This window comes from Arvicola amphibius, chromosome 10 (genome assembly GCF_903992535.2).
Source record: "Arvicola amphibius chromosome 10, mArvAmp1.2, whole genome shotgun sequence".
NCBI lineage: Eukaryota > Metazoa > Chordata > Mammalia > Rodentia > Cricetidae > Arvicola > Arvicola amphibius.
In genome coordinates, this window is record NC_052056.1 from 110,789,353 (window position 1) to 110,811,139 (window position 21,787).

At 37.2% G+C, this 21,787-nt stretch overlaps 1 protein-coding gene across 1 annotated transcript in view; it reads right to left on the bottom strand.

The window, feature by feature from the left end:
- Positions 1–250: 250 nt before the first annotated feature.
- LOC119824399 (vomeronasal type-2 receptor 116-like) overlaps positions 251–21,787 on the bottom strand; it is a 46,358-nt gene continuing 24,821 nt past the window's right edge. Inside the window, exons 5-6 of the mRNA XM_038344517.1 lie at positions 19,057–19,180; positions 251–1,170 (exon numbers count right to left, since the gene is read on the bottom strand). Coding sequence (XP_038200445.1) covers positions 251–1,170; positions 19,057–19,180 — 1,044 coding nt within the window. The remainder of the gene's footprint in view (positions 1,171–19,056; positions 19,181–21,787) is intronic.

Sequence of the window (21,787 nt, forward strand, 5' to 3'; positions counted from 1 at the left end):
CATGTAATTAAATTTTGAGTATACCTATTGGCCATAAATTTATAAGTAACATGAATAACTAAATAAAATAAATTTTCAGCAGTAGCTTATATTCCAGAATAGATTGTCTGTTTGTAATAAACAGTGAGGGGATCTTTTACTTTTGTTAAAGTATACACTTCAGAAAACCTTTCTGAAAAATAGTTCAATAATTATAATTTTTTTGCTTTACTGTGTTAAAGTAGTTTATGATAGAGAGTTAGTTAATTGATCAAAATAATTTTTTTCGAGAGTATCTTTTGTTTTTGAAACATTTCAAAGATTTCTTATTAGGCCTTAAGAGTATTATGTAGCACTTTGGGAAAAATATGCACCCAAGCAGCCCCGCAGTCGATGCCAAGATGGAAAAGACCTCCAGAGACACCATGGCATTGTCCTTGGTGCTGTGGTAGACAGGGAGGAAGGTGACCCAGACACTGCAGAACACTAGCATGCTGAATGTCAGGAACTTGGCTTCATTGAATCTATCAGGCAGGTTCCTGGCCAGGAAAGCCACAGTGAAGCTCCCTATGGCCAGGGTCCCTAAATATGCCAGCACACAGTAGAAAGCAGTGACTGAGCCCTTGTTGCACAAAATGATGATGTGACCATGTTCAGAGTGTGCATCTGCTTCAACATAGGGAGGTGAGGTTCCCAGCCAGAATCCAAGGAGAATAAGCTGGATCAGAATACAGATGGGGATAACAGAGTTATAGATGCCTGAGACAAAGAGCCTTCTCATTGTTCTTCCTGGTGCTGTGGCTCTAAAGGCCAGAATTACAGTTATAGTTTTGGACAAAACAGTGGAAAGAGCCAGAGTGAACACCAGAGCAAATGTAATTTGTTGCAATATGCAGGAGGCTGTGTTTGGCTGGCCAATGAAGAGAAAGGCACATAGGAAGCAGAGGAGGAGGGAGATGAGCAGGATGAAGCTGAGAGTCCGATTATTGGCCTTCACGATGGGTGAGTCTTGGTGCTTGAGGAAGATCCCCAAAACTACAGCTGTGCTGATAGACAAGCACAGAGCTGTGCAGGCCAGAGCCATGCCCAGAGAGTCATCAAAGGACAGGAATGTCACCAACTTTGGTAGGCAGCTGTTTCTCTCAGGGTTTGGGTACTCTTGAATTGGGCAAGGGATACACTCCTGCTGATCTATGGGAGGGAAAGAACCAACATTTCAATTTCTAAAGTTATTACTCATTCCATATTTAAGTTATGGAGAGCACCTTCCACTAATATTGTGTATAGCCTGTCACAGTCTGCTTCACTACAATGCCATGAAGGACACTAATGGACTAACTGTAGAAATTCACTTTTACTGTCTGTCATGAATCCCTCATGGTAAGCCCCGTGCAGACAAGTTTGTTACTGTTTGTCTTGGGTAACGAAATATTGATCTACTTATTCAGATAAAGTAAAATTGACATATAATCATATAAGAAATTCTAAAATCGTGCCACACTAGATTGACCAGACTACAGATGCTCAATTACATGCCAAATAAAATTGATCTTCTGCTACAACAAAGTTCAACTTAATCACCAGAAGGCAAATTCTTTCTTGGACAGCGACTCCCAGCTAGATCAGACGTCATGCCAGGTGCCAGAAATCTAGGCCTCAAAGACTATGAAACCAAAGTGGAAACAGAAACCAGAAACAAAACACCATTCAACAAAGAGAAATTCAAAATTCAAGGACTAGAATTAATTATCCCACAGTTAGATGCCTAAATAACAGTATTCAAATACAATCAACAACAGCCAGAAAAATATGATGCCACAAGAACTTATCTATCTCCATGGCAGAAAATCCTGAATATTCCAACATAGTCAAAGTGAAAGAAAATGATCTTAACACAACTTTATTGGAGATGAGAGAGGTCCTTAAGGAGGAAATGAAAAACTCTGAAGAAGCTGAGGAAAAGTTCACCAAAGAATCAGAGGATATTGACAAATCCCTTAAAAAAATGTCAAGAATGACAAGAAAAAACAAGCAAGGAAGAAAACATTTATGGCATGAAAATTGAAATTGAAGCATTAAAAAACACAAACTGAGGGAATTTGAGAACTAGCCAACCTGGGAGAGCAAATATGAACTACAGACACAAACAGTACCAACAGAATACAAAAGGTGCCAGGTGTTGATGATGCAGTAGTAGAAATAATTTCATTGGGCAAAGAAAATGTTAAATTTAATAAAAACTCCTAACTATAAACATCCAGGTAATCTGGAACATCATGAAAAAATAAAATCTAAAAATAATCAGAAAAGAAGAAGAACCTCAGCATAAAAATCCAGAAAATACATTTAACTAAATAATAGAAGAAAATTTCCTGACTTGCAGGACATGACTATAAATTTGTATGAAACTTACAGAATACAGAATAGATTACATCAGAAAAGCAAGTCCCCTGTCACATAAGAATCAAAACACTAAATGTCCAGAACAAAAAAAGCTATTAAAAACTGTAAGGCATAACAATTAAATAACATATAAATATGGATCTATAAGAATTACACTAGACTTCTCACTAAAGACTCTAAAAGCTAAAAGGGCATGAACAGAGAAATGTCTTGTAGACTCTAGGACTATAAAGATGTAAGCCCAGGTTAATACACCCAGCAAATCTTTCAACAACCATAGATGGAGAAAACAAGTTAATAAATGTCAAAGTCAAATTTAAACACTGTCTATCAATAATTCCAACTTTATAAAAGGTACTACTAAAGAAGATAAACTCAACAAAGGAAACTAAATACACCCATGAAAACATAATTGATAATCTCACAAAAGCAAAACCCAAAGAAGGAAAACATACACATACAACCCACCCTTTCTCTCTCTCTCTCTCTCTCTCTCTCTCTCTCTCTCTCTCTCTCTCTCTCTCTCTCTCTCTCTCACACACACACACACACACACACACACACACACACACACACACACACACCACACCACACCATACCACACTACCACTGTCACTAACAACATAATAACAAGATATATCAAACACTGGTCATTTATATCTCTCAATGTCAATGGGATCAAGAAGACAATTAAAACACAGAATTGATAAAAAAGAAAACAGGATCCATCCTCTGTTACATACAAAAAACCCACCTCAGCATCAAAGATAGACGTTACTGCAAAGGATTGGAATAAAGGTTTTCCAATCAAATGAACCTAACTACCAAGCTGGTATAATTTCCTAATATGTAGCAAAATACTCTTCAAAGCACAGTTAATCAAATGAGAAAAAGCTGGGTGGTGGTGGTGCATGCCTTTAATCCCAGCACTTGGGAGGCAGAGGCAGGCAGATCTCACCAAGGCAAGCCAGACTGGGACTGATGGAGCATGTGATCAAACTGGACTCTCTGAACGTGGTTGACAAGGAGGGCTGACTGAGAAGCCAAGGACAATGGCACTGGGTTTTGATCCTACTGCATGTACTGTCTTTGTGGGAGCCTAGTCTGTTTGGATGCTCACCTTCCTCGACCTGGATGGAGGGGGGAGGACCTTGGACTTCCCACAGGACAGGGAACCCTGACTACACTTTGGACTGGAGAGGGTGGAGGAGGGGGAGGGAAATGGGAGGAGGGGAAGAGGTGAAAATTTTTAATAATAATAATAATAATAATAATAATAATAATAATAAAGTAAAAAAAAGAAAATTTAACACTCCTTCATAATCAAAGTCTTTATGAGATCAGAGATAAAAGGAAAATACCTAAATATAGAAAAGGCAATATATAGCAAGCCAATAACTAATATCAAATTAGATGGGAATTCAAAGTGATTCCACAAAAATCAGGGACAAGACTGTCCACCTTCTTCATATGTATTTGATATAGAACTTGATGTTCTAAATAGAACATCAAGAAAACTAAAGGAGATCAAAGGAATAATAATTGGAAAGTAAGAAGCCAAAGTATTTTCTATTTGCTGATTATATGATAGTATAATAAGGGACCCCAAAAATTCTACCATGGCACTTCTATAGCTGATAAACACCTTTCAACAAAGTGACTGTATACAAAATTAAGTAAAAAAAAACAAGTATCCCCCCCCTTTATACAAATGATAAAGAGACTGAGGAAGAAATCAGGAAAACAATACTCTTAACAATAGCCACAAGTAATATCAAATATCTTGGAAATAACTAACCAAGAAAATTAAAACCTGTACAACAAAAACTTCAAGTCTTTAAAGAAAGAAAATGAAGAATATATTAGAAGATGGAAAGATCACCCATGCTCATGAATCAGCAGGGTTAACATAGTAAAAATGCCTGTCTTACAAAGACCTGTTACAGATTCAGTGCAATACTCATTAAAATTCCACCAAAATTCTTTATAGACATATAAGAAACAATACTCAACTTCATAATGAAAATGAGTTAGCTGTAAAAGAGAACCATGCTACATCCCACAAATCCAGAGAAATTGATGCCTATTCCAACAATAATCAGAGACTCCAAACCCAGAAACTTGTGGAAACAGAAGCATACACACAAAGAAAAATATTATGGAGGGGTTTGTGGAATCCTGAGAACGAGGGAGAGGAAGGACTATAGGACACATTGGTGTCAGGGTACCACAAGACAGCCTATGGAACCAACTAACCCGGGCTCATAGGGGCTCACAGAGCCTTTTCGGCTATTTATGTGATATGTATGTTTGAATATTTGTTATGTTAATGTTATTGAAATCAAAATAATAAGTTTACAAGCATCATTATTCATTTACTATTGCAAAATCAGGTAGTGCATATTTAAGAATTAAATATCACGTCAAATACAAACACTGACAAACACTGGCACTGCTCTGCTTTTAAGCACAGATGATATTGTAGAGCTCATTTTTGGTGAATGCATTGATGTTGCCACTATATTATACTCAGAGAAACAGTTGGTGCTGTGTCTACTCTCTAATTACTGATTTTGTTCACTTATTCCAAGCCATAGTAATACAACATCACAGGATTTAAAAATGCTCAAAATTTGTTTGGTTGTGTATGTATCATGTCTGAAATTCTAATTCATTTATAAAATAGGAAGTTGTGGTAATTATAGCACAGACATGATGGAAAAAGAAAACATGTTTTATTATTGGGTTCTAGCCATGTGATACTTGTATTTCATATATTGAAACTTACTTATTGGTATTTGATGTGGCTACCTACATAGTCTTCCACCTTCTCTCCCCCTATGGTCTAATCAGGTGAGTCTCCCAGATTTTTCCATTTCTGCTTCTTTTTCAACTTTCCAAATCTATTCCAAGTCCTACTTTCGGTGCCCCAATCTAGTTTGGCCACTACTACCTTCAATCCAATCAGTGTCTACGCTTCTACAATGAACCACCCTATCACATTCACAGCATTCACAGATCACTTCTACTCCTTATCAATATTTCCATTCAGTCAGACCTCCTAATTCTTCCAGTTTCTAGCAAGGTGTACCTCTCTGGCCTCCTTATCTATGCCTTTGTCCCTACTGACCAGATCTACAACTGTGCCACATGAAGAGCCCAGGTATAATCTAGTTACCATGCCTGTGCTACAACCAACTAGTAGGTTTCAGTAGAGACCACATGATGTCCATCATCCCAAGCCATTCTGTCCATTTTATTTCATTACACATCAGCCATTTTCAACTTCTTGAGCTAACAAGCTTGTACATACTCTCTTTTGTCCCAATCTGCATTGTGTATATGAATGTCAGGAGTAAATGAAAATCCACAAGCCCTAATATCTTTTTTTTTTTTTTTTTTTTTTTTTTTTTTTTTTTTTTTTTTGGTTTTTCCAGACAGGGTTTCCCTGTAGTTTCTAGAGCCTGTCCTGGAACTAGCTAATATCTTTAAAAATACCAACAATATGAAAGGTATAGCCAGTATATTCTCTCCAACGTCTACCGGTCTGGTAGAAATGTTTGGCACTGAAGATTACCTAATAAAACTCAAGACACAGAATATAAAAGAATATTGATCAACTTCATAGAGTAATTTAAGAAGTTTAAAGAAGACACAAATAAACAATAGAATGAAACTAAGGAGAAACAACTCAAAAAGGATAAACACCTTGGTGATGTCCAAAAATTGCAAGCATAAGATTGAAGTAAATGATGAAGACAAGACTTGAAAAGAATGAAGAAGACTCAAGCTGAAATGAGGACAGAAATGAAAAAAAAAACCCAAACAAATAGAGAAATGAAAAAGCAAACAGTCCAACTAGAAACACAAAGGAAAGCCTTACAAGTCAAATGAATCAAGGAGAAGGCAGAACATTAGGACTCAAATATAAAATAGGGGATAAAAACAAAATCAAAAATAAAAAATTAAAACAGGAAAGAAAATGTGAGATACTATGAAAAAACTGAACCTTTTAATTATTGATATTGATGATGGAGATTAATTCCAAGTCAATGGCATAGAATAGTTTTTCCATAAAGTCAGTTTCATATAAGAAATGTTCCTGAAACCAAGGAAAAGTACATCCAAATATATACAGGAAGCACAGAGTACACCAGTAGACACAGCCAAAGAAGAAAACCCCTACAGCATACCATAATTAAAACAAGACAAAGATACATATTTTAAAATGAATTTAAAGTAAGGTAAAAACATAACAAGATCATGTGTTGAAAACTCTAAGAGAAAAACAAACACAAGTCATATAAAAAGGAAACTACAAGAGAATACCAGCTGTTTTCTGAGTGTAATTCGTGAGAACCAGAAAAGTCTAGAGCAAAACATGACAAGTTCTGAAAGAATAAGTTAGTCAGCCTAGAGAAATGTACACAGGAAAAGAAAAAAAACTTTTCATGACATAAAGAGTCTACAAAATTTTATCCAGCAATCAAGAACTAAAAAAATATAAGAAGTAGTATTTTAGACTGAAGAGAGCAATGAGCATAGCAGAGTAACGGTGGGAAGAAATAAGAACCATTATTATTAGAACATAAAGCACCACTGAGAACATAGACAACAACTCTACATTCAAAAGGATACTGACCACAAATAATGTAAATATCTACAAGATCATTAACTATCAATGGCCTCAATTCATCATTTAAAATCATGGACTACCTGAAGGGAACATATAACAAAATCCATTTACCTGTTGTCTACATGAAACATATCTGAATTTTAAAGAGAGACACCACCTTAAAATAAAAGAACAGACAAATATACTTCAGTCTCATAAGTTTAGGATGCAAGCATGTCCTTCCTACAATAATACCTGACAAAATATATTTTATCTAATATTAATTGGAAAAAGTAAAGTGGGAAGCTCTATTCTAGACAGGGGGACAATTGATCAAAAGAGATTACAACTCTAAACCTATATGCATCAAATTCTTGGGCAACCAATTTTATAAAAAATGTACTACTGTATTTAATAACACAGCATAACAATAATACACTAATAGTAGTCAAATTCAATACCTCGCTTTCTCAATAAATAGGTGTCATCTGGACAAAAATAGAGAGAAATACCAATATTAATTGATATCCCAAACCAACTGGACTCAAGAGATATCTATATAGTATTCCTAACTATCTCCAAAGAAAAAATATTCTACTCTTCAGAACATGGGAGTTTTACTGAAATAGATCAAATCATGGAACACAAAACAGATGTTTACAAATTTAAAAAAAATTGAAATTCCTCTACTTCTCCTATAGCTCCCAATACAAAAAACTTAAAATTCACAGTCAATATAACACTACTGAATACACAAACCTCTTGAGATAAAACAACACATTACCTAACACTGAATGATTCAAAGAAAAGATCAAGACAGAATTTTAAAAATCCTGAAACTTTCCGGGACAGGCTCTAAAAAAAGCTACAGAGAAACCCTGTCTCGAAAAACCAAAAAAAAAAAAAAAAAAAAAAAAAGAAAAAAAATCCTGAAACTAAATGAAAATGAAAGCACAACGAAACCTCTGGGATACAGTGAAAGGGGTCATACAGGGAAAACTTGTTACTCTCATTTCCTACATTACAAAATCAGATGAAACACAATTAAATGGCTTAATGATATAACTCAAAAACTGGAAAAATGACATCCTACATCCCACTCCCACCTAGTGGAGCACCAGAGACCTGGGAGCAGTTTGCCATACCTGCAACCATTCTCCATTGCATCTGTGAGCTCTGGAGACTTGGCCATGCCTTCAACTGAAATGGCAATTTTCTGGGTTCCTAGGCCTGAGGGCCTGAGGCCCTAGGCCCTAGCCAACAGAGGCATATTTAGTATCCCATCCCAACTCCCTGAAGTCCCAGAGACATGGGAGCAGCCCCCTTCATCTCTAACCTCCCCATGCACATCTGTGACCACTGGGGTCTAGGCCCCACCCACACTTGGATGGGTGAGTGTGTGGGTTTCTGGCTGGAGGGCCCTACTCTCTAGGCCCTAGCCTCTGGAGGCACATTCTGTGCCCCACTCCATCAACCAAAACCTCAGATATCTGGGAGCCACCTCCCAGTCCTAAGTATCCCTCACAGCATTTTTTACCTCAGGAGCCTTGGTTCTTTCTACACCCAGATGAGCCCCATTGTTGCATCAGTGACTACCAGAAGCATAGACACACCTGTACCTGGAAAAAGAGCAATCACCTAAACCACAGGGCTCACCTACACCAATTGGAGGAAGAGGAACCCATGAAACACAGTACCCATCTGCACCTATTGGGGGAAGAGATGGGTAGACAACCAAAAACATAAAGAAAAATATGGTACCAGTGGTCCTACATCAGCAAGATCTGAACATTCCAATGATGACAAAGCAGAAGATATAATCTTAAAAATAACTTCATGAAGATGATAGAGGCCCTTAAAGGAAAAATAAAAAATTCCCTTAAAAAAGTAGAAGAAAAGAAAGAAATTGGAAGAAATCAACAAATCCCTTAAAAAAAGCAAAGAAAGCCAAAAAGACCCCCCCACACACACAAAAGAACCAAAGCCCCACAATCAAACAAAAAAATCAAAAAAAGTGAAGCAAATGGTTCTAGACTTGAAAACTAAAATAGAAGCACTAAAGAAAATACAAATCGAGGTAATCCAGGAAGTGGAAAATCTGGTAAAAGTTCAGGAACTGCAGATAGATGTAAGCATAACCAACAAAATACAAGAGATGGAAGAGAAAATCTGAGGTGTTGAAGATACTATAGCAGAAATAGATTAATTGATAAAATAACATTAAGTCACAAATGTTGAAGATGCTATAAAGGAAATAGATTCATCAGTCAAAGAAAATGTTAAAGTCAAGGAATTCTTTTTTATATATTTATTTATTATGTATACAATATTCTATCTGTGTCTATGCCTAATTTTTGACAAAGAAGGTAAAATTATGCAATGGAAAAAGAAAGCATCTTCAATAAATGGTTCTGGCATAACTGGATTCCAACATGTAGAAGAATGCAAATATATACTTATTTATTGCCATGCAAAAAACTCAAGTCCAAATGGATCAAAGATCACAACATAATATAGCCTCACTGAACCTCATAGAAGAGAACCTGGGAAGTAGCTTTTGAACACATTGGAACATGAAATTACTTTCTGAATATAATACCAGTAGCACAGACACTAAGAGCAACAATAAATTAATCAGACTTGCTGAAACCAAGAAGCTTTTGTAAGGTAAAGGACACAGTCAATAGGACAAAATGGCAGCCTACAGGATGGGAAAATTTTTCTCCTACCCCACATCTGAGAGAGGACGGATCTCCAAAATATTTAAAGAACTCAAATAACTAGACATCAAAATACCAAATAATTCAATCAAAAAATTGGGTACAGACCTAAGCAGAAGTCTCAACAGAGGAATCCTAAAGGACCGAAAGACATTTAAGGAATTAATCAATATTATTAGCCATCAGGGATGTGCAAATCAAAACAATTCTGAGATACCATCTTACACATCTCAGAATGGCTAAAACCAAAACCACTAATGAAATAGTCAGAAAACTGGAGAAAATGTGTATACCCCTCAACCGAAGAATGGATAATGATGTTGTGGTACATATACACAATTGAGCACTACTCCACAGCAGTAAACAAAAACCAACAACTAAACAGTGACACCTTGACATTTGCAGATAAATGAATAAAAAGAAAAAAAATACCTTCTTAAGTTAGGTAACCCAGATACAGAAAGACAAACACAGTATGTACTCACTCATAATTGGATTTTAAACATAAAGCAAAGGACAACAAGCCTACAGTCTACAACTCCAGTGAATTCAGGAACAAGAAGACCCCAAGAGAGACATACATGAGTCTCCCTGAAAAGGCAAAATACATAAGATCTCATGAGTAAATTGGGAGTTTGTGCAGGAGGGTTAAAGTTGTAAGGAGAGTGTAGAGAGGAAAAGAGAACAGAGGGAGGAGAATATGAAGGATCAGGAAGACTGAGTTGGGGAAAGGACAGAGATGAGGAGCAAGAAAAGAGATGTCTTCATAGAGGGAGTCCTTGTGGGGTTAGCAACAAGCCTGGCACTAGGGAAATTCCCAGGAATCTACAAGGATGACCTCAGTTAAGAATCCAACCAACAGTGGAGAGGATGCCTTAACTGCCCTTCCCCTATTATCAGATTGATGACAACCTTTATCGTTTTCATAGAACCTACATCCAGTAACTGGTGGAAGCAGATGCAGAGATCCACAGCAAAGCACTGGGCCAAGCTCCTGAAATCCACTTGTGGAGAGGGGCGACAAATACCATGAGCAAAGAGGTCAAGACCATGATGGGGAAACCCACAGAAACAGCTGACCTGAACTAGTGGGAGCTCACTGACTCTCGACTGAGAGGTGGGGAACCTGCACATGACAAAAGCAGGCCCTCTAAATGTGGGTGATGGTTATGTGGCATGGGTAGTTTGTAGGGCTACTAACATTGGAACCTGTATTTATCCCTAGTGCATGAAGTGGCTTTTTGGACCCTGCTCCCTATGGAGGAACACCTTGCTCAGCCTAGTCACCGGGGGAAGATTTTGGTCCTGCCTCAAATGAAGCAACAGACTTTGATTACTCCCCATGGGAGGCCTTACCTTCTCTGAGGAGTAGATGGAGGTGTGGTGGGAGAATTGTGGCGGGGGAGTGAGAGGAGGGAAGGGAGGGGGAACTGAGTCTGGTATGTAAAATAAGATTGTTTTCAAAATAAAAATAATTCTAATACTAAAAAAATGGAAAAACAGAAAGAAGAATATACAAACCCAAGTGATGGTAATACATTATAAAATCAGAGTAGATATCAATGAAATAGGAAAAAAGAAAACAATAGGAAGAATTAGCTAACCTAATATCTGACTCTTTGATGAGATAAACACTAAGGACAGACACTTGGCTCAAGCAACCTAAAGAAAGAAAAAGAGGACTTAATTTAAAAGAATCATAAATGCCAAAGAAACATTACAGCAAATATGAAAGAAGCTCAGAATATTGTTAGAAAATATTTATTTATTTTGTAAAAAAGAAAGCAAAACATATTTTTTATTTTACATACCAATCCCAGTTCCTACTCCCTCTCCTCCTCCCATTCCTTCTACCTTCTCCCCAACCTGACCCTCCATCCACTCCCCAGAGAGGGTAAGGCATATATTCTGAGGAAGTACCAAGGCCCTGCCAACTATATTCAGGCTGAGCAAGGTATCCATCCAAAAAGAATGGGTTCCAAAAACCCAGAATGAGCAGTATGAAAACATCCTAGTGCCACTGTCAATGGCCCCACAGTCTGCCCCAGTTATACAACTGTAACCCACATTCTGAGGGTCTAGCTTGGTCCTATGTTGGTTCCTTCACTGTCCAGCTGGAGTTGGTGAGCTCCCATTAGCTTAGGTAAACTTTTCCAGTGGGTATCCCATCATTGTCTTGACCTCTTTGTTCATATTCTTACTCTTCCCACTCTTTAACTGGAGTTTTGGAGATCAGCCCAGTGGTTCACTGTAGGCAGAGAATGCTCTTTTCTTTCCCAGGTGCCCAGACCCAAATAATCACACAGAAACTATATTAATTACAACACTTCTTTGCCAATGACTTGGGCATATTTTTAGCTTGCTCTTACATCTTGAATTAACCTATTTCTATTAACCTATTATAGCTTTAAGATTTGTGGCTTACTGGTAAGGTTCTCTGGTGTCTGTCTTCTTTGGCAACTACATGACATCTCTCTGACTCTGCCTTCTTTCTCACAGTATTCAGTTTAGTTTTCCAGGCTATCTTTATTCTCCCTGCACAAGCCAAAGCAGTTTCTTTATTAATCAAGGATAATAAAACACATTCATAGCATGCAGAGGGGTATCCCACATCATCTCCCCTTTCCTGACTAAACAAAAAGGAATATTTTAACTTTAGCATAGGAAAATTAGATATAACTAAACATGTTTAAAGCAAGAATTATAGTTACAGTAGTAATATATACTTTATCTTTTATCATAACTAAAGAAAACTATAATTATAACTATCTCTTCTGCCCTCTATAAAAGACACCAGAAGGATATAATATTACCTAAGTAAACAGAAAGTGCATTGTAAGCAACTTCCCAAAACTCTACAATTGAAAAAGACATCTCACTGCCTGGACAGTCAACCAAAGTTCTTATTTAACATTGAGGAACCCATCTTTAGCCTACAGGCCCATAGTATCTGGCAGACTTTTCCATGAAACATGAAATTTCAAAGACAGTTCCACCTATATCAGCAATTTGTCAGTCACCTTCTTTTATGTCCTGTAGAATGTCTGGCAGATGCTTTAATGAAGCAATACTCTGCTGCAGGTCTCTGGCCCTGTCACCAACAGTTGCTAGATAAAGATTCTATGGTGACATTTAAGATAGTCATCAATCTGACTACAGGGCAAAGTCAGTTCAGGCACCCTCTCCACTATTGCTTGTGGTCTTAGCTGGGGTCATCCTCGTGCATTCCTGGGAATTTCTCTAGTGCCAGATTTTTTGCTATACACATAATGGCTCCCTCAATAAAAATAGCTCTTTCTTTGCTTTCTGTCTCTGTCCTTCCCCCATCCTGACTATTCTATTACCTCAAATTATTCTCCCCTTTTCCCTTCTCCTCTTCTCCTCCCTTTCTGCCTTCCCTTCTCCCCCCATCCCCATGCTTCCATTTTTTTCCAGGACATCTTGGTAAGAGAATATTTTTAAAAAGAAAAGAAAATGTGTATTTCAGTAAGTGTGTAAACCTTCATGAAATGGATAAGTTTCTACCCTTGGCCATAAAATAAAAACACTAAGTCAAGAAGCTAAACAAACCCATAACACACAGGAGAGTGAAATAGTAACAAAAGTCTTCCAGCTATATAAATATCAGGACCTCATGAATTCAGAGCAGAATTTCACCAGAGATTCAAAGAAGATGTGCAATCAATCCTACTTAAAATATTAAAATAATAGAAAGAGAAGGATAATTTCCAAATTCCATTAGAAAGCCATTTCATCCTAATAAAAAAACCAGGTACTGACACAATAAAAAAGAAAACCATGCACTGTTATTTCTTATAAATGTAGGCTCATAAAACTCAATAAAATTCTTGCAAATAAAATACAAATTTACAACAGAACTATTGTATAATATGACCAAAGTGGCCTTTTCTTTGACAAAGAACAGTGGTTCAACATAGTTAATTCAATAAATGTAAAACCCACATAAATGGATATATAAAACATTAGATGTTCATGTGACAAAAGCATGACAAAATAAAACTGCCTTTATCATAAATGTTCTATACAATGTACAGAAAGAGGGAACATACACCAGCACAATAAACGCTATATATAAGAAACTCACAGCCACCACCATTCTCAATAAAGAAAAACTTAAGTCAATTCCACTGAAGTGAGGAATTAATCAGCTATATCTACCACTACCACTCCTTTTCATTAGTGTGCTCAAAATTTTAGCTGGAGCAATAAGTCAAGACAAGTAAATTAAAGGAATAAAAATAGAGAAAGAATTCAAACTATTTCTATTTGCAGTTTATAAACACTACGCATTAGTGATCCAAAAAAGTCTACCACAAAAATTCAAGTGATCAGCAAATGCAACTATGTGGCAGAATACTGAATCAACCTACATAATCAATGTCCTTTCTATATATAAAGAACAAACATAGACAGGAGAATCTGGACACACTACTATTCACAATTCCATGAAATAAAGTACATTATTTAGAAATAAATCTAAGTAAGGACGCAAAGGAATTTGACAAGAGAGCATTAAAACTCTGAAGAAACTAGGAAAGGCATAAAAATAAGAAGATATCCCATTTAAAGATTACAGGTAGGTAGAATTAACTTAATGAAAAATATGGTACAAAAATCTATTTATAAATTCAATGGACACTCAACCACAATTCTGATATTATTCTTTGCAGACAGGAAAAATATTATACCAAGATTCAACACACCAAGACAAACCAAAATAATATTAGATGAAAAATCACCATGATATAGGGATTACTATTCTGAATTTAAAGTTATATCACAGTGCTAATGTTCAATAATAACAACATAAACAACCACAAAATTATATGACATAGGCAGAAAATAATCTGTAGACCAATGCAGAAACATATCCAAGACCCAACTTGAGCACGTTACCTCAATCATTTAATACTCAGTAAGTACACCAAAAGCATAAGTTTGAGAATGGAAAGCATTATGAAGACATTTCGTTGGAAAAACTGGAGATCCACAAGTAGAACAATGAAGTTAAACCCACACTTATCACCTTCACAAATTCTAACTCCAAAAGGATCAAAGATCAAAGGCTGAAAACTCTAAAACTGAAACTCTTAGAATAAAACATAGCCAAAATCCTCTATGATCTAGTTTTAGTTAAAAAAAAAAAACCTTATTGAATAGCCTTCATTTGCCCAAAAATTAATGCTAACAACTGACAAGTAGGACTTCATGAAACTAAAAGCCTCTGTTACAGTCAAAGAAGCAATCAACTGAGTGGAAAGAAACCCCTCAGAATGGGAGACATTCTTTGCCAAGTATATATCTGACAGTGAAAATACAGAGAGCTGAAAAAAACCCAAAGAGTTAAAAAGTCAAATATGTAAGAAAAATGACCCTGGAGTGACATACACCTTTAATCCCAGCCCTCAGGGAGTGGGGACAGAGGCAAGCAAATCTCTGTGAGTTTGGCATCAGTCTGGTCCACAAGAACTAGTTCCAGGACAGGTTCTATAGCTACAGAGAAACTGTGTCTTGAAACACCAGAGAGAGAGAGAGAGAGAGAGAGAGAGAGAGAGAGAGAGAGAGAGAGAGAGAGAGAGAGAGAGAGAGAGAGAGAGAGAGAAACAGAGAGAGAGAGAGAAACAGAGAGAGAGAAACAGAGAGAGAGAAACAGAGAGAGAGAAACAGAGAGAGAGAGAGAGAGACAGAGAGAGAAACAGAGAGAGAGAGAGAGACAGAGAGAAGAGAGACAGAGAGAAGAGAGACAGAGAGGAGAGAGAGAGGGAGAGAGGAAGGAGGGATCCTAGGATCTAAACAGTGAATTTCCATTGAAATAAAATGGATAAGAAATATTTCAACATATGTTGTCAACCTTATCAATATAGAAACATGAATTAAAACACATTCAGATTTCATCCTACTTGAGCCAAAACAGCAAAGATCCACAGAACAGCCAACAAGAAGTGTTAGAGTTGACCCAGAGGAAAAGGAAACACTATTTAACTTATGCTGGACTGTAACTGGTTTAGATAGACACTTTGGAAATCAGAATGGGGAATTACATAAAGCTAAAATTAATTCTGTCATATGACCACTCCTTGGCATATGTCCATATGACATGCCATCGTACTCTACAGGTATTTGCTTTGCATGTGCAATGCTGCTTTTGTTCACAGTATTTGGGAAATAGAAAAACCTAAATGATCTAGTTCCAACAAGTGGAAAATAAAACTGTGATACATATACACCATTGAATACCATTTATCTGTAAAGGTAAAATGAAATCATGAACTTTATGGGTAGGTGGGTGGAACCAGAAAAGATCATGAAAAGTTGAGTCATGAAAGCCCAGCACAGAAAGACAAATGTCACATGTACTTTCTTATCTGAGGTGCCTAGCTCCAAATATTCAGGTGTGAGTTCATGTCCTGGAAAAAACTGCAGAGGATAGGAAAATGAGCAGGACAACTTTAGGAGCTGGAGGAACAACAGAATGGGATAGCGGGAAACAAATAACATGAAACGGGAAAGGCAGAAGATGGAGATTCTAATTCTAGAGGGAAGAGGGAGATAAATACAGTTGAAGTGAGTAAGAGACTGAAATAATAATAAGGAGGTCTGGAGAGTGTATAAGAGACCTGAAAGGAAAAATGGGACAGGGGTGAAAGGGATGCACAGAAGAATGAGGTGTTAAACCATCAACACGGATGTCTAAGAACCCACAAAAAATCATAATATCACCATTTACCTGAAAATCACACCCAGAATAGAGTTAATTCTCTTTACACTAATACATACGGTTTTAGTAAACTTTTCTTTTCTGGGCTTCTTCTTCCAAGAGCAGATGGCATACACAAACCCAGTACCAGACATGAGAAGCTTCCTTTAGAGGTGTTGGCTAGGGTTGATAAAGGGACACCCAAAGCCTACAGCCTATTGCTATTGCCTTTGTTTATCCTCTAGATTTGAAAGTGAGTCCCTATTGCTGAACACACCATGTACTTCAGAACTAGTGTCTAGAGACCCTTGAGGTGGCTGTGATAGGAATGTCCTGTCCCTTAGGATTAGCTTTCAAAATTCCAGAAGACATCATGTAAGCTTTCAAATGATGGAGACAGTCAACGGTGCTATTCTTCTATGATAACAATAACCAGCATAGCACAAAGCCCTAAAGGTACGGTAGTGGCAGGCATACCTTGACAGTAATCAGCAGCTCTATAAAATGGACGCAAGACTCACTGAACAATAAGGAAACCATTCCTCTGACCAAAACATAAGTACTTGGTGCTAGTAAAGTCATGGTTATTGGGGGAGAATCTACAACCACTAATTTACTAAACCAGCATAATCTCTAACAACAATATGTAAACATTTATCCTGATACCCACAGATAGTTGTAATCTTCACCATCTAGCAAGGAAATTTCTCTTTACAACAGATGACAACATTACATTTCAGTCAAAATGCAGAGATGTAGGGGGCATCTCCTTTAGATAAATCTGCAAAGCCATTCCCAAACCAAAGGCTCAGTGAACATGACAGACTAGGGGTTAGAAGAATGACAAGAATTAGAGGTTCAGGGTGTTTCCTGTGAGATTGTATTTCCTAATAATACCAGAGGCTAAACTGTTAAGTCCTACCAACATGACTGCCTAAGTACGTGAACCTGGGCAGAGACAGCAGCAACATACTTGCCATGTGGTCAGGAGAACGACCCCAAGGACCCAACCCTTCACAAAAATCAGGATGCAACTAAGAAATGTTGAGAGGGGGATAAATGGTCTTCCCACGAGAAGAGCACACTAATTGGCCATCAATAACAAAATGGTAAGCCCTAGGAACATATGTACAAATAATGTCATAAAATATAATCCAGCTATATTTAGCATATGTATTTAGTACAATCTATCTATCTAATTACAATCAGTACAAAAAGAGTGCATAATTGTGAAAGCAAGCAATGAGGATATGTGGGATGTTTCACATTGAGGAAAAGGAAAGAGAAATGCAATTGCATCATAATTTCAAGATTAAAAGAACAGGAAACACAGCACAATGTTTGATGTAGCAAATGCTCCAAAAATAAGGGCAGGTATTAGCATGATAATACTTCTTTTGAAGAAAGAGCTTACCATGTAATCTTGATGACTGGAGTGTGGTCACTGAATACATGTCAAGGTCAAAGAAAATGACAGAGCTCCACAGTGAGGTCCTTTCACTTCCACATGCAAGCCAGGGCACACACACACACGGTCACTCGCACACAAAGCAATCCATACACAGTGATATGAAAAACAGTTATTTTTAATAATCTTTTCTTTGCCTGAATATATCTATTAAGTAATTATATATTTGTAATTATCCTACCAATACAATGGTGACAGTCACATAGCATTCTGCAAAGAATTTAGTTATGATAACATTAGCTTTTAGAAAATTAAAGAATATTAACCTTTCCCTTTCAGTTGTTGTGGTAACCACATTCTATTTTTTTATACAGTTGCTGAAGTGTTGGTGTTATTGAAGACAATAAGAGTAGATTGTCATCATTAACTTAATTTTGTGTTTTACTTTCCCAAATTTTCTTTATGATATCTTTCATTTTTCAAATTGAAATATAATTTCCTCATTACCCTTCTTCTAATTACTCTCTAATCCCTGTCCTGGACCAAAGTTGGTCTTGTTTTCTATTATATTTATTTCTCTTTATTATTATTTGTTCATTTGCACATGAGTGTGTGTGTATTATTAAATATCACCTGTTCAGACCACATAATATTAGCTGTGTATATGAACTCAGGGCTGACAACAACACTGGACAAAGATCTACAGGCAATTGTACCTTCCCTTACAAAGACTCGTTTGTCATACTGTTTGATATTCCAAATGACAATTATTAGTATAGTAAACTTGATTCTATGTGTGGTACATTTGGAAAATAGTCCTACATGAAATTATCCTGGGTGTACTTTCAGCAAATAATCCTTGATACCTTCAGAAAATAATAATCGGATTTATTTATTCAAGAAATACAGTGTTAGCATGGTCATATGCACAACTCACACAACCTGGGCAACCAATAGCAGAAAACACTGCAGTAGCTGAGATGAAACTACTATATAATAAAAGACAATTTTTTGGAAGTAGTGATGAAGAGGACACAATAACTTGAGTGCTGCCACTCAAATGTTCACACATTGGCACATCAGCAGTGATTAATAGTGAATATGTGGATGAGTGACAGAGACATGGAAAACAGTGTTGCACGATGACACCATTGTTACTTATTAGCTTTCTTCTTCTACGTAAGCAGTTTGAGGAAAGGGATTATTTTTCTACCTGTCTGGTTGGAAATGTGCCCTTCTGGACAGAACATACAAGAAAAACAGCATATCGATCTTCCTTTTTCTAGAATTTTCCAGAAACCTGGAACACAGCTCTGCGTACATACAGACTGAGGTCTCTGAAGGCAAAACAGAAAAACTGGTCATAAATTTGCATATCAGTCACAGGTTTAAAATATTTTTAAGCTAAATAATTTAAACTGAAAGTATACTATGAAAGTTGTACATATTTATGAGGTCCTGTGTAGTTTTCTTACAGGAGTATAGTGTGTAGAGTTGAACCTAGGGCACTTCCCATTGGTAAATGTTCAAAGTTTCTTTAAGGTGACAAACTATGACTCAATTATGCTAGCTTTTTTTAAATGTGTAGAACATCCACATATCCTCTCCTGTGAGACAGCAAGCTGGAACTTCTACTTTATATGAATTATGCAACAGTTGAATTGTCAGACAGACAGACAGATACCCTGCCACTCTTACCTATCTGTTTCTATCTTTTGCTTCCCTAGCTTGTAGTCACAACCATTCACTCCGATTCACATTTCCCATAAAAGAGGGTTTGGCCATTGATAAACAGTCACAGATTCTGCTGGCTTCATCACATATTGATATTCTATAGACACTGAAATACTATCCATTACTGTGACTTTCACCCTTGACTCCTAATGCTCAGAATAATGCCATGTTTTTTCTTTGAAATGTTAGTGATAATATTGCTTAGCATTTTCTTCAATTGCCTTATTTAACCACATTAATCATACTAACCACTATAATTCTATCACACCTTTAGTTTATTAATATTTTTAATTTTGTATATTCAAGCATATGCCTATTCTTCCCTTAGACATGCTTCTTGCCATGATTTAGGCACAGTTTCTGTCTCATAAATATCTATGTATTAATAGGTATGTGGGGCTAGAGATCTGGCTCAGGCTCAGCAGTTACAAATCCATATATGTTCCACAGAGAAACCTGAGTTCAGCTCCCAGCACACAAATTAGGTAGCTCATAAATATCACTTATGAATATGATTTGTATAAAATCCATATTTCTTCTTTATGAAAACTATGGATATGTTATCTTGAAAGAAGGGATTTAATGGGATGGTGGTGGCACATGTCTTTAATCTCAGCAATTATGAGGCAGAGGCAGGTGGATCTCTATGAGTTTGAGATCAACCTGTTCTACAAGAGCTAGTTCCAAAACCGGCTCCAAAGCTACAGAGAAACCCTGTTTTGAAAACAAAAACAGCAAAAGAGGGGTGTATCAAGCATCATCATGCATATATAAAAATGTGTATATGTGATAAGATCCCCCAGCTCAGCCTGTTTGGGCACTGGGACCGGGTAGTGAGCGCAACCAGGCAGGCAAGAGTTCCTTTGTTTCAATAGCCTGCATGAAGCAAGTTAAGCTTTTTGTCTGCGAGCTCCCTGGCCAGCAAGGAAACCTGATCCTGTACCAGAAGATCCATCAGTGGGGTGAGTGAGTTCCAGACCCTGGGTAGCAGCCAGGGAGACAGAGCACAAATATTCCTCAACCCCCTATACTTACTGGTCTTCCTGCAGGGGCTATTCTCTGGGGCTACTGCCTCTCTCTTCCTATCCTATCCCAGCTTGCACCCAAAACCCCTCCCTTCTTCCTCCCATAAGATCCCCCACCTCAGCCTGTTTGGGTGCTGGGACCGGGTAGTGAGCACAACCGGGCAGGCGGGAGTTCCTTTGTTTCAATATCCTGCCTGCAACAAGGTAGGTCTTTTGTCTGCAAGCTCTCTGGCCAGCAAGGAGACCTGATTCTGCAAAAGAAGATCCATAGGGGAGCATTTGGAGAAAGAAATGGGCAGGTGCCAATGCAAGATTTCCTCCAATAATCTGAAAAACAACATGAAAACACCAGAATCCAGCGAACTTACAACAGGAGGACTTGAACACCTTAATCAAGAAGTAGAAAAAATTGACTTTATGAAAGTGATAGAGTCCCTAAAACAGGAGGTGAAAAACTCCCTTAAAGAAATGGATGAGAAGAATAACAAAAAGTTTGAAGAATTGAGTAAATCTGTAAATGATATCCTAGGAAACCAAGGAAAAACAATCAAACAGATAATGGAAACAGTTCAAGATTTGAAAAGTGAAATGGAGGTAAGGAAGAAAACACAAACCGAGGGCCGGCTGGATATGGAAAATCTAGGTAAACAAATAGAGACTACAGTAGCAAGCATAGCCAACAGAATACAAGATATAGAAGAAAGAATCTCAGATTCTGAAGATACCATAGAGAAAATAAATGCACTGATGAAAGAAATCAGCAAATCAAACAAATTCTCATCACAAAACATTCAGGAAATCTGGGACACAATAAAAAGACCAAACCTAAGAATAATAGGGGTAGAAGAAGGAGAAGAAGTACAGCTCAATGGTCCAGAAAATATATCAAATAAAATTATAGAAGAAAACTCTCCCAATCTAAAGAAAGATATTTCTATGAAGGTTCAAGAAGCATACAGAACACCAAATAGACTGGATCAAAAAAACCTGGACTGAAAAAACATGAGATCAAACCGGATTCTCTGAACGTGGCAGACAATGAAGGCTGACTGAGAAGCCAAGAACAATGGCACTGGGTTTTGATCCTATGGCATGTACTGGCTATTTGGGAGCCTAGTCTGTTTAGATGAGCACCGTCCTGGACCTAGATGGAGTGGGTTGGACCTTAGACTTCCCGCAGGGCAG